This window comes from Parasteatoda tepidariorum, chromosome 3, assembly GCF_043381705.1.
Source record: "Parasteatoda tepidariorum isolate YZ-2023 chromosome 3, CAS_Ptep_4.0, whole genome shotgun sequence".
Lineage (NCBI taxonomy): Eukaryota > Metazoa > Arthropoda > Arachnida > Araneae > Theridiidae > Parasteatoda > Parasteatoda tepidariorum.
In genome coordinates this window covers 28410665-28425736 of record NC_092206.1, presented here as the reverse complement: position 1 = coordinate 28425736, position 15072 = coordinate 28410665, and the positions used below count along the sequence as shown (strand labels likewise).

The window sequence follows — 15072 nt, the reverse complement described above, 5'->3', positions numbered from 1 at the left end:
GTCCTAAAAATAAAAATGTTATTATATATATATATATGTAATACAAAAATTAAATACTTTTGCATTAATGAAAGCATTAAAACTTCATTCCTTTTCATAAAATATCTTTGGTAAAGGATAAGGGTAGAAATTCTATTTTGGGACTTTAAGGCTTAAACATGCCAATGAATAATAATTAGATTTATATTTCAAAAGAGAAGTTATTTTAAGATCTTTCACTTCCATATAAGGAAAGATTAAACAATTTTCTATGAGTAATAAATAAATTTGATGAGGCGTAAGAATACAGAAAAGGCAATATGGCTGGCCTTTTTACACTTTTTAATTATCGTATAAAACGCAGAGCAATGATTTTTGCGTGGCTTTTTGTTGTTTATAATGCCTAACGAAACTACGTCTATTTAGACAGGATATGTGTCTCCCCTCTCCAGCTTGGAGAGGGGTGAAAATACTATTTCACCATCGTTTATTTAAATAAAAGATTATGCCGAAACTGGACTCGTTAATCATGCTGCTTTGACTCTTAATTAACAAAAAAATATCGGTGTGGCTCCACCGTTATTTCATATATATATATATATATATTTTTCTGTGCATGGACCCGCGATGTTTTATTGTTGACAAGGAATTTAAAGATGCATATTAAGGATGGTCTTTAGAGAACATGCTGCATAAGTATTCATTTTGAATAGCTCAATTCTTTAATTCTTTTATTCTAATCTTGCTGCTTTTTAGCAGAGTTTTTTAAAATAGCATGACTTTTCTTTCGTTAAAAGTATTTTGTAATTTTGGTGGATATAACATCGTCATAATTATATTTGACCATCATTGTAATTTTATTTCAGTGAAAACTTCTTTATGACTTTTCAAAATCAGAATCAAATTAATATGCTTCAATTTTATCTAAATGAAACTTCAAATCGCTATAATTAGTTTAAGTTTAAGCACACTATTCTATTCGTTTTTAATTGAAAATTTCCCCATTCGTTTAGTTTAATCTTTTAAATCTTTCAGAATGAAATGGAGTAATTGAATTATTATTTTCAATCACTCTAATTCATTTTAAAACAAGTCTATGAGGTCTTTTAATTAAGTTAGCTGTCCATTGAAACTATTACAACTAACTAAAGACGCACTTTGAATAAATTTACAAGAATCGTTTCTGGAATTTAGCAGATAATTACTCTTGCAAATTATACGAGATTGAGTTCAGTGGCATATTTTACGAAAACATTCTGGTCTTTTGTATTGGTTAAGCATTATACAAAATTTCTATTTAAGGGAAATTGTAAGCATAATTTACAGTATACTAAACGACACACATGACACTTTAAATAAACGTTAAATATGATTTGAATAATTCAGCCACAATTAATAAAATAATGTACAAAGTTCATAATGCTAGATAAATATATTACAAAATGGTCACGTATATTATTTCCTGAGTTTTAACGTTTTAATTTTACGATCAGTGTAGAAAATGTACATAAATTATTGTTATTAATTGTTATTTAGTTCTCTTCAATATTTGTTGTAATTAAAACATAGTTAATTAAGTTCTTAGACGCGGAAATTTCATTGAACTTATTTTTTATAATTTAGGCTGAAATAAATGAAAAATATTATGTTTAGCATTTCAATAATTTATGGTTAGACAGTATGATATATCGGTTTTTTTCTCTGCGTTAAAGGTAAAAGCTTCCAAACACGGTTTATTTAAAAAATATATTTTATCTAATAAAAGTTTTCAAAATTTGCACTTTATTGCAGTTATTTAGATCTAAGGGAAATAGTTATTCATTATTGAAATTTCTTTAATTTACAAAATCAATTATTGATAAAGCATAGAATATGAATGCAAGAAAAATGATTCAATCTTTTTTATTCGGATTTTATATTTTAGTACAAATATTATTCCGACAATTGAACAGATTTTTTAAATAACTATTTAACTGTTTTTTTAATTAGATTTTTTAATTTTTTTTAATTAATTAGAAAATTTGTAATTAGAAAAATATTTTTAAAAATATATTACCTTGGAATTAGAGAGTCAGAAAAAAAAATGTAAACGAGACACCGGTGTCCCAGTTGCATCAAAGGATTGGGTACTTTTTATTTAGCTTATTATTTTGATTTTTTTTACTTATTATGCTTTTTCCCTATTTTTTAATTTTGTTTGAGGGAATCAAATGTAACAAAAATAAAAGAACAGACGGGTCAAATAAATAACTGCCTGACACAGTATTGATGTCAAAGCTTGGTGATTTTCGTTAAGCTACCAAACTAATATATATATAAATATAAATATTATTGCTGGTATTTCATTGTCTTTATTTTAGATTTTTTTTATTTCAGAAAAGAAAAAGAAGTAAGAAAAGAATGAGTTTCACAGAAGGACAAAGCATCTAGATATTGAAAAAAACATCCAATTTTATTGTATTCATTAAAGTATTTTATTTTAATAGAGTTTATGTTTCATTTGTCATTAAAAATGTCACACTTATTATTTTCAAAATTTTTATACAAAATTCTTTATGAATATGGAGTTAAAAAAATACATATTTTTTTGTAAATACTTTCTATTTTCAATAATGAATCAAATGTAATGCTGAAAATAAAATAGTTTACAGATAAATAAGAAAACAAGATCAAGATTAGTCTGTTGATCCATTTCAAAAGTAATTTTATTTTTACAATTGAAAGCAGCCATTTGTTTAGATATGGAATAATGATTTTTTTTTAAATTGATGCATTTTCAAAAGTCGTTTGCGAGAATATTTTTCACTAAAATAAAGCATAAGATTAGAGATAAATTCCTAATGTTTTTTACGCAATAAAAAGTAAATAATAATATTTTTTCTGCAAACCCTGCAATTTTTGCGAAAAATTTTGAATTGAATAGAACTTTTAATAAATTTTTTAATTTATTTAAATTTAAATGTTTTTAGAAATCTGTTGAAGTCTTGTTGGGTTGCTCAGTATTTAATGTTATAATTATTATGTCAAAATGTAATGTTATAATTCAAATAATTTCGTATGCATGAAATTTATTTTAAACAAAAAATTTATATATATTTTAAATAAATTTATCTTAAATCTATTTTTATAATTGATTCACATTGATTATTTTATTATTACAATATGCAACTTCTGGCTTTTTTTTAAAATTTCTACTGTATAATAAGATTCTATAGTAAATTAATGTTCACTAAAAAGCGAATCACACTTTGAAGCCACAACTGAGCAATTTTATCGAACAAGGAAAGTGTCACTTTCAAACCAAGCAGAATGTTTCTATATAGTTGGTCTGTTTTATTTATAAAATCTCTCTCTCTCTCTGTATATATACATGACTGTCTGTCTGTGCATCTTTTATAGACTCCTAAAACATCCAACCGAAAGTAATGAAATTTGGTAATTAGATAGTTTGAAGCACGAGGAAGGTCACTGTCGACATTAGAACATTCTATGATCCGTTCCAGCGGGATGAGCAAAAACGTAAAGGAATTTTCAGATTGGTTAAGCGATAGCCATTATCATCAGTGATATTTGTTTGCTCAGAGCCCTATTTGATCAAAACGCGTTTTTGCACGTACTTTAATAGTTAATTATTTTTTATTCACTGTGTCAGATAAATTCACTCATCAACGTTATGTGGTAGCATCGTTATCATTAAATTCATATTACCAAATTTGTCAGATACCACGTGTTTAACTTCTTTTCATAGTAATTCCTTTAAAACGTGTTTCTCTAAAAGTAATTAATTTAAATCTATGGTAGTTATAATGAAAAAAAATTAGTCCTGAATTTAAAGGCAAAATTAACGGGTAAGTAGTACCGATTCACTTGGGAGAAACGTAAAAAAAAATGCCATACTATAATTGACGCCAATCAATTCTTAACAAATTTAGGTAACATATGCACATTCATGTAATAAGCTATGTACTAAAAGGCAAAATTAAAGGAGTAAAGATTCGTTTAGAAGAACAGTAAAATATTGCAATACTATTATTGCCAACAATGATACTTAATGAAAGTTGATAATGTGTAGTAATTCAAATAAAAAATAACCTATCTAAAGGCAATGAAAATGGAGTTAATTGCTTAGTTACTTATTCAATGAAGGAATATTATTATTTACCATATTATTAGTGATATCAATGATTAATTAATATTGGTAATATGTATTAATTTAAATAAAAAAAAGCTACGTGCTAACAAGCAAGGTTTGCGGTTTAAGGTTAAAAATACCGTTGAACGCAGATTACGCATTAATTATTTTGATAATATGTACTACTTGTACTATGTCAATTGATTCAGTTTTAATAAGAATTATGCAATGGATTTTCCATAGTTACGAAAAATATTTTTCTAAATGTAGCAAAGATAGAGCGTTAATATTTTAGAATTAGCAGAACGTTTTCTACTACTACTTATATGTATTTCAACAGTAAATATGGGTAAGATAAATGATCATGCTCCAAAGTCCTAATCAAGGTCTTCGACTAATTCCATTTGTTTTTAAAATTTCGGGCTTAATATATTTTGAAAAAAGACTCAAATGGTGAAGGATTTTGCTATAAACACCAAATATACTAATATAAAGTATTATATCGATATATTTGGTGATTCTTAAAACTGCACCGATACTCAGCAGTTTTAATACCGATACAGTTGAAACCAGTGTCTTTCGCTCCCTTGATGGGGATATGAACTAGAGAAAATTACATGATGAGATACATTTTGACTATCCTAAGTTGGTCAATTTATTAGAAGGTGAGACTAATAATTTTTTGCTTTAATTTATTTACCACTTCCTAATTTGAAATAAAATTTTTGCAAGCATACTAAAAACTGTTATGGATTAGTTGTGTTAAGATTAAGGGGAAGGCAAAACCAGTTCTGTTACCTATATTGATACAACTTTTTTTTGTTATTTTATGATTCTTTAATTCTCGTAAAAAATTCAAGTATCTGATTCTTCTATCCAGCTCTTTAATTGTGTAGGTATTTGCCTTTCAGTTTTGTGTGTGATTTCGCAGTGTTGCTCAGTACTGATTTGTTTATTCTTTACTTTCATTCTATACTATTTCTTATCACATCCCGTGTGAAGAATAAACATTCAGATGGAATATTTTTTATCACATAAAGAATACTGTTTATCTCGCTTTGATTGCAAAAATATAAATTATAAAATAATATAAACGAAGAATATTTAAAAAAGTTCTGGATCAAATTACGGCGAAAAAGTACTGGCTTAAGTAAAAGTTCTTAATTACAGTTATTCAATGAGTTTAAGTGAAATATTATTGTAAAAGTTATCGGTATATCAGATTTTTGTTCCATAAAAGTTGGCGTTAAATATGAAATTTAGAATAAATTATCGGCCTTCAGAGTGTCGGTACTTTTTCCAGTAATTTGATACGAAATTCTTTACAGTGTATGGGTAAAAATGTTAAAAGAATTGACGAAATTTTTCCAAATTAACGAATACAGATTCGAATACATGAATTCTCGCTTGAGCTCTGCTATAAATTCTACTTTCACTAAAATATGATGCATACTTCAGCAAATAAATTGTTATCGTAAAAAATTCTTGTAAAATGTCGAGTTAAGTAGGAACATTAATAATATTTTACTAACAAAAACGAATTTTTAGTTTAATTTTTAAATTTAAGTTTTAGATTCAAATATATTGTAGGAAAATATTAAAGCTTTTGATTAAGTTTTTTTGGGATGAATAGAATTTTGCGAAATATTCATGGTAAAAATTGAAATTTTGTTATTGCTTGTCTTGATATGTGCTCCAAATTCAATAAAATAAAATATTTATTGTTTTTTTTTCGAGTCTAAACAAGGAAAAAACACTTGTAAAACAAAAAATAAAATATCCCAACTAGTGAATCTACCTGCCTTGTCAAATTTATAACAATAATAATCAAATATAATAATAAGTATAATAAGTCACGAAAGTCAATGCATTATGTTTCAAATTCTGAAACGTAATGCTTTTTTTTATTACTCTTAAGTTCGTATAGTCTTAATTAGCATTATTATTTTGCTTTTTTATAGCTGAATTGCAAGAAGCAGCAACTTGAAAAAAATTGTTTCTTCACATAAATCTTTGAGTTTTTTTTGTCTTTAATTGGTTTGCAGTGTAGAACGGTAATGTTAATTTTCTTTTTCTTTTGAAGATTTGTGAAGATTTTTGTGAAGATTTTGCTCTGTGAAAATAATTGCGTGTTTGCACTAATCATAAAACTTGTTTACGAAAGAATATTTAAAAGAAAAAATCAGTTTTAATGATTTTTACTTTTTTTTAACAATTTAACTTATACATAAGAGTTTCAGATTATAAGATATAATAATCAAATATCTATTCATCGGGGATTATTGCATGGATTTTATTTGAGCTTTGGAATTTATGATTTAAAATTATGTATTTTTAATGTGACGTAAGCCATTCTACTTAATGTTCTTGTCTTCAACATTTTAAGCAATGAGAAGTAATAATTATTATTAAATATAACCTTTACAAGAAATAATTTTTTGTTCAAATGTTTTGTATTTGAAAGCAATTTTTTTTTATCTACATAACTATTTCTAGAAATAAAACGCAGTTAATTAAGGGTTAAATGAGATATAATATTATCCTGGCGGGAAGTATAATAGCAGTAACTCGATGAACTTGAACTGGTTTTCAAATATTAAAATTAGATTGAATTGTTGTAAGTCTCATAAATTGAGATGCGGGATATGATCATTAGATATGGATATGATATGAGCTTTGTTTGTTGTTTAGGGTCACAAAATACAGCTAGATTTGGTTTGTATACTAATTAATGATATGGTAAATTAATAATTTTGACAAATCCCTGCAGAGAAAGGCGGGAATACAAAACACCAAAAACTGTTTCATTGCCGATATAGAAAGGATTTAAAAGATAATTAATAAAAATAAGCAGGCTTTAATGTTCGATGCATATGCCCTTCTTAACTAAAAATTTTTATACTTCGACAGAGAGTTTTTTTCTTTGTAGCTTGAATTTTAAATTATGTACTGAGAAAAAAAAAAGTATTCTCAAAACTACCAGAATACGAGGTCTGTCTGAAAAGTATCAGACCTTTGGCCAGAAAAAATATTTCAAATATCTGATGGAGTTGGGACCCTAATCCCCTTCAAAGTAGGCCCCTTGTGCTTCCACACACTTAGCCCACCGATCCTTCGACTGGTGGAAACGCCTCTGGAAGTCTTCTTTTGGAATGGTGTTCAGCTCCGTCGTCGCGTTCCGCATTATCTCTTCTTTACTCTCAAAACGGGATCCTTTCAGCGGCGTCTTCAATTTTGGTAACAACCAGAAGTCGCAAGGAGCCAGGTCGGAAAAGTAGGGAGGTTGGCGAATGGTTGTAATTCCGTGTTTGGCTAAGAAAGTGTGGATCAATCGAGATGAATGTGCAGAGGCGTTGCATGATGCAAGTGCCAGTTGTTCGCCTTCCACAAGTCTGGTCTTTTGCGCCGAACTTCCTCACGGAGTCGCCGGAGAACATCTTGATAGTACTCCTTTGTCACTGTTTGTCCTTAATGTGCGTATTCGCGATGCACAATTCCACGGACATCAAAGAAAACAGTCAGCATCACCTTGATTTTGCTTCGCACCTGCTGCGCTTTCTTCGGCTTTGGAGAATCGGGATGCTTCCATTGCGACGACTGTCTTTTTGTTTCTAGGTCCTACCCGTACACACATGACTCATCTCCAGTTCTCACGGTATTCAGAAACCCAGGATCAGTGTTGGCGGTGTCCAGAAGGTCCTGTGCAACGTCAAAACGGAGGTCTTTTTGTTACAGGCACAACAACTTGGGTATGAATTTCGCAGCTACTCGGTTCATGTTCAAATCTTCAAGCAAAATTGCTTGTGCAGAATTTCTACTCACTCCAACCTCTTCTGCAATCTCCCACACTGTCAAATGACGATCTGCCATCACCAAATTTCGCAACCTCTCAACATTATCTGCACTCCGAGCTGTTTGGGGTCTGCCACAACGCTACTCACTCTCCGCTGATGTGCGGCCATCTTTGAATCGGATGAACCACTCCTTAATTTGTGTTACACCCATCGCTTCTTCTCCAAACACCTGCTGAATCTTTCGAATTGCTTGGCTTTGAGAATCACCAAGCTTTTGACAGAATTTGATGCAATATCTTTGCTCAATTTGTTTAGTCATCTTACGAGAAAACTAAATCCGACGAACACTACGAACAGCACCTTACTTGGCGACCACCAGCCAGCGACTGGCACAACCGAACGCGGTGAAAAAATTCAAGCATGTGTATTAAGGTTCCTCCTTCCACCGTGCACGATGGTGCCGCTTTAGAATAATTACTTAGCGCGGGAAAATTTAAGGTCGGATAGTTTTTAGACAGGCCTCGTATGGTAAAATTTGTGTTTATTTTTATTTCTTAGTGTGATCATTAAAGTATATTCTTTTTTCCCTTTTTTTTGGACAAGCATTCTAAAAATATAAACTAAAGTTGATCATTGCAAAATATGCTGTACTAAAAGGCAGGTTATTTGCTGTAAGAAACAGAGCTATATCCTTTTTTAAAAAGATCAAATATATGCAGAGAATTTTGTAAAAAAATTAAGCATTACTTACATTAAAACAATTATTAAAGCTTAACCAAATGAACAATTAACTTTAAAAATAAATATCCTTCTGGATCGTAGTTGTACTTCGTAAAAATTCCGGTAAAACTTGACACTTTTAACACTTTTTACTGTAAAATTCACCTTTATCGGAACTTGTTCATACTGACATACCATAATTTTTACAGAAATAATTATTGTAAAATCACTGAATTAATCGAATAAGATAAATATTACTGTAAAAATTAAAGCATTATATTTTAAGGTAAAAAAGGATTTTACGGATGAGGCATCCAAAGTGCTGGTACTGTATACTGAAATTTAAGCCAAAATTTTTTACAATGTAGATTTAAATACTGATACCTTAAAATTTCTTTTCTTTCTCACAAAATTACTAAAATTCAATTTTGTATTTGGAGTTTTCGGTAACTAATTAAATATTTAAGTAATATAAAATTGCTGTAATTTTGTATTTTATATAACTGAGTAACTTGACAAAGTTGAGTAATTTGCAATCATTATTTTATTTGTTAATATTTAATAAACACTATTAAAACTATATTCATAAAATAAAAAATATATAAAAAAAGCACATTAAAAATTTTAATTCTTCCCGATTGATTTTCATTTTCCTTGGCAAAATCTCAATAACAACATTTTTATTTTCGTTCAAATAAAAAATAATGAAAGAAGTAACAGTTTTGTCGAATTTTAATTTGATAAAATCCTCATGGTTCTATAAATGAGTCGGCGACGAAGCTTCTCCTAACCCAAAAGGAAGCCAAGAGACAGGAATTGATGAAAAAATAAATAAATACAAGCTTTTGCTTCTATGTAAAACAGGTTTAAAATCTTTGATATTCAATTAATTTTAATTCTTTTTCAAATTTTAAAACACAACATATGTTGAATTCGAGTGTAATAGCCTCATTTCATGTAATCGTCATTTAATTTATTCAAATTTTCTTTACAATATATTTTTGTAATATCGAATTTAAAAAAAAGGATGTTTCCGATGTATAATAAACGACAAATATTAGGCTTTAATACAAATCATTATTTAACATCGCTGCAATTTAAACATTTCTCCAACTACTCAAAATTACATTTCTTTTAAAATGAGAAAAAAGCATTCATGCAACTACCCGTTGTAGGCCAGGGGGTCATGGAGGATAAAGCTCTTCAATTTCATGACCAACGACTTGATTGTAACTATGTAGTCAGAAATGCGAACCCCAGCTCCTCACAATGACAGCCCAGTGCCTCAACCACTGAACCATCGGGTTCTTTAAAAATGTGTATTTCATTTGTAATATATATATATATATATATAAATAAAAAACAGCTACATCATAAAAAGTATGAAGATTTATGTGTCTCTAACTACTTGCTTTCAGTGATTTAAAAGTAGTTCGCTTTGAAATAGATTTATATTTGGAGGTCAATTATAAAAGTGTATATTCACTAAAATTAACTGTTTGTCAATGAAGCGAAATCAAAGTGAAAACAAAATGACCTCGATTGAAAATCGTTATCAATAAAAATTATTCCGCTTTTGCTTGAAGTACGAAAATAAATTAAGAATGTGTCAAACTGATTAGATCTATCCTTGCACCTATAAAAACTCTTTTATATGTCAAGTCTTTAGAATCAGTTTTTTAACAATGATGAGAATTTTACTAGATTCTTGTTTGTTATTAGTTTTCTGGCATGCGTATGGTGAGTTGTTCAAAATAATTTTTTTACTGAATAGTTTTGAAACCATAAACTTTTTACACGTTTAACTAAAAAAAATGGGGGAAAGAAATGTTTTTCGGATTTATCTTGTGCTGCCTAAGCGTTTACAATCTTTGTTCAATGATAGAAGTAGAGAACGAATTTATATGCATAGTTGTGGAATTCTCAGCAAAATCGATTCTCAGAACCATAGTAATGGTGCCTTGCAACATAATATGGTTTAAGTTTATGGCTGAAACTTTAATAAATGGTTAAATTAATCCATGTTATCATTCTAGTTAAGCAGTAAAATTAATTAATATAGTTTAAGTACGAGGAAAAAAATCCTGGTAAGCACTGTACATTGTATAAAACATTGTATGATAATGACATTTCTGGCTGAAATTAATCATAATTTTGATTAATCAATCCCAAAATATACGGTATTGAAACCATTAATCTGCTCATATAGTAATACTTTACCGTAATTTTTAAAATTATAGTTTCTATTACCACACATTTAATAAAAAATATACAAAACTGAAAAGTAAATATAACCGAATAAATGGTCTTTACACCATGTTTTAAGGTACCATGATAAAAAGTCAAGTTTTACCACATTTACAGAAATTTATCATGTATTTAAATATATATCCTAAAGTGGTTTGATAAAGATCACTGAACTTTTTGGTGTTCACTTCCACATGGCGAGAAACAAGGCAAACTTTACGCCAAAAGGCCATACTTTTTTCTCTGTGTAAACTTTTAAATCTTTTTTTCTTTGTCAAAGGTAGATAACGGAATTTTATGTACAGTTCAGCTATTTCTGAGAAATCATTTCAACATAGAACTATAATAGCTTTAAACATATTGTGGTGCAAATTCAAGACTGCACTTTTAATAAGGGGTTAAATTAATATATGTTACTGTTTTATTTAAACTGTAGAATCATCTAACAAAGTTTAGGACGCAAATAACTTTTGCACCTTAAGAAAGTTGTAGCAAAATAGAACGGCATTATTATTTTACTCGTCCGAAAAGTTTTCAACAATCTGGTGACCATGTAGGTATCTAATATCTGCTCTAATTTGATTTCGCTGGAAAATACAAATTTGAAACATTTTATTGAGAAAATGAAAGAGCATAACACTTTGTTTTTTAATATAGTATAATAATTTTAATGATTGTATCGAAATTTTATTCGAGATTAATTAAGAATTTGCTTATAAAAATTAATTAAGAATTAGTATGAATGAATTTAAATTCCACATCACAAAGGTTTTTGAACGAAAAATTTAAAATAATTTTTGTTAACATCAATTACATGCTGAAATTACTAAAATTTTTTTGAATAGCTGAAAGCAAAGAAGAAGTCTGTAGTTTGCCGATTGAACATGGCGATTGCATTGTTTACTTGGAGAGATATGCCTATGATTCCGAAACTGGGAAATGTCGGGAGTTCACTTATGGTGGATGCAATGGAAACGGAAACAATTTCAGAACAAAAGAAGCGTGTGAAAAAGCTTGTGGTAGTATGATCTTTTAATAGAGTCTTAAGTTAGATGCATGAAGAAGAGTTTCTTAAATTTCCCTGTCCGAAAATACTATTTCTTTTTTTCAAATTTCGTAAAGATTTGTTCAAAAATTGTACGAATAATTGTTTAATTCCTGAAACTTATAACTGATAATGCTTCAACTTTTGTAGTATCTTACAAAAAAATTAAAATTACATTAAGTGGAGATGTATTGAAGAGCATATTTTAGAAATTAAAAGAAATATTGATAGCATTTATTTCTTCAGTTTTTTCAATATTGGCTGTTTTTTAAATTATACTAAGAAAGAATTTTTGTTTTATGTTGCATGAAACTTTTTAGCGAATCTTGGATATTTTTACGTCACTGATTTCAAATCTGCAATCTGTATGTTCCTCTAAGGTACAGTGGTACAGTTTTTTTAAGTAACATTTCTTTTGAAAGATGCAAATTTAAAAACGTTACATATAACAGGGATCACATCAATGTTGGAACAAATTTCTAAAGGAGTTAGGGCAAACCACCAAGATTAAAATTTCGTAGGAACTCAAACTCAGAAATGTTGTCCTACGCCGAGCGCTCACCCTATTATGAACGGTTTCTCCATGCTTTTCTAAACAGGTCGTAATAGGGAAACACTTCTAATGAATATCGCAATAAAGACATTTTGAGAATTTCAAAATTTCATCTCATTTGGAGTGATGCCTTTTTTTATTTACCTGTTTTAAGTTACGACATTTCTGCATAAGTATTTAACTTAACTCCCAATTTTACGACAAACGTTGTACCTTCATTTTCATTTGGTCGACTAATTAATCCTTTTTTAAATTTAGTAGAAATATTAGTATATCAGGCTTATTGTCTTAAGAATTTAATAATTGCATGCAGAAGTATTCCTCAAAAATTCTTAGTTTTTGGATGGGAAATTGCATTGGCAAATGTCGTCAAACATGACTAAGGGTACTTCTCCATCATGACCTGTTTAGTCACCATTATGACCTGTTATAATAGCGAATAGCCCCTAGTGTCGTAAAACGAGACTACCGGATAATGGTTCCTATGCAATTTTGTCGTAACACTTACTCAACCATTTGTTATATGTATAGCGTTTTACACTTAGGCATTTTGATCAAAAATTCACTAAAAATGTTAGTAAAAATGTAGCTCGGAGAGAGGAATCGATTGTATATTTGAAATCAGCAATATAAAAATATCGCAGATCTGTTTAAAAATCTCTTGCAACAAAAAACTAAAAAAGAAAAGTTCTCCAGTGTTATTTAATAATATGTTTAGATATTATTTTGAAGTATTTATTCTCTTTTCAGATACAAAGTGATAAACGAAACATCCAGAAAGCTAAAAGCTGCTTTTATTTTTATTATTACAAATGAAGTATTTTTGCTTACTCCTCAAAATAGTAATTTCTTAAAATTATACTTTCATTTTATGTTACAAAATAACAATGCTCCATTTGCTATTTGCATATGGTTGAGTTTTCATTTTGCAAGTATTATTGTATGATTATGTTATGTTCTTAAATAAAGAATATTCTGTTTGATATAAATATGTAACTAATTAAATACAATAAGGGTCTCCGAATAAATTAATCCTACATATGTGTTGATGCAAAAACTGATACGATAATTTACAATTTGGAAATTTGGGTTCTAGGATACGATAATTGACCATTTGGATTTTAGGTGAATTTGGATTGTATACAATTCACAAGAGCTATGCTTTTTTGCATTAATCATAAATTCGTTATTAGAATATTTATTGTTATATAGTAATAAAATATATTTATGACATTTAAAAAAGAAATTACTAAAGTGTTTGTGTTTCTATTTTAAACAATTTCCTAATCACGATATTTAACTTAGAAATTTTGTGCTTGTATTTCTGTGCTAGATTACTTCATTGTAAATTAGATAAAATAACTTGTGTGAAAAAGAAATTTGTAATTCTTTTTTAAAATACAACTACTAAATTATTGGAACAGTATTGATTAAATACTATCCTAATAAATCATATTCATATAAATCTTTCAGATTTGTTTTGATCGTACATTTAAATATAATTACACAATAAAATACTCACATATGACACATAAATTGTAATTATGCTTCAGTAGCTTTATTATCTCCCAAAAAATGCTTGTAATTATTTAAAAAAATATCTCGATTATTCAATAGTGAAACTGCAGAACAAAATTTAAGAATTTTCTTGAAAATCTTTTTACTGAAAAGCATTTTGTTTGAAAATTATCTAAATTAGTTGTAACTCTTTGCTAGATAATTTAATTTGAAATAAGGTGTACAATTTTGTTTGAAATGTTTTTGAATACTTTTTCTTAATTAATTATTAAATTAATTATTTAATATAATTAATTTCTAATAAATCATACTCATGTATATCTTTCAGATTTATTTTGTTCATAAATTTAAGCATAACAACGCTATAAAATACTTATATAAAGCGTATGAATATTAATTATGGTTCAGTTATGTTTTTATCTATCAAATTTTTTTTTATAAGAACTATCTAAAAAATGTCTCTTTCATACAGTCTCGAAATTGCAAAACAAAGTTAGACATTGTTTTTAAAAATATTAATTTGAAAAGCAATCTGTTTGAAAATTAATAATATAAAATTGACTAAATTGAGTAAGATAATAAAGAAAATAAAGTTAAATTTCAAAAGTAAGAAAAAGCTTTAGTAAATAGCAAACGTTATTTCCAAGAAATATGCTTATGTCTTATGAAACATTTGAAACAGAAATAAATTATCTGGGGAGCTAAAGAGTAGTGAAACATGAAAAAAAATGGAATATTGGATGAAAAATTCAATTTGAACAAAAAAGTAAGGTCCGGACGTAATTCACGTAATTTCTTCAAAAATGCATTTTAAAATAGGAAAAATGTTAACAGAAAACTTAAGCGATCTTCCACATAGACTGGAAAAACAGAAAAAAATGCATTTACATATAAATTAAAGTCAGAAACAAATGTAAACAAAATTTGGCTCCCGATTGTATTCGAAAGAATAAAAGTTTTTGAATAATGTTTATTTTTCCTGAAATAGACGCTTTTGGAATAAAAGCTTGTTTTATTAGTTTATAAATATTTAAATCATTGAAATAAATTTGGTGCAAACAAATGTAAATTACAGTGTATTCTC

General features: G+C 28.1%; 1 protein-coding gene across 1 annotated transcript in view; it reads left to right on the top strand.

The window, feature by feature from the left end:
• LOC107450857 (BPTI/Kunitz domain-containing protein-like) overlaps positions 1-13360 on the top strand; it is a 15689-nt gene extending 2329 nt beyond the window's left edge. The window contains exons 3-6 of the mRNA XM_016066772.4: positions 7727-7860; positions 10248-10365; positions 11718-11891; positions 13221-13360. Of these exons, the coding sequence (XP_015922258.2) occupies positions 7727-7860; positions 10248-10365; positions 11718-11891; positions 13221-13231 (437 nt within the window). The 3' untranslated portion in view covers positions 13232-13360. The remainder of the gene's footprint in view (positions 1-7726; positions 7861-10247; positions 10366-11717; positions 11892-13220) is intronic.
• The last annotated feature ends 1712 nt before the right edge of the window (positions 13361-15072 follow it).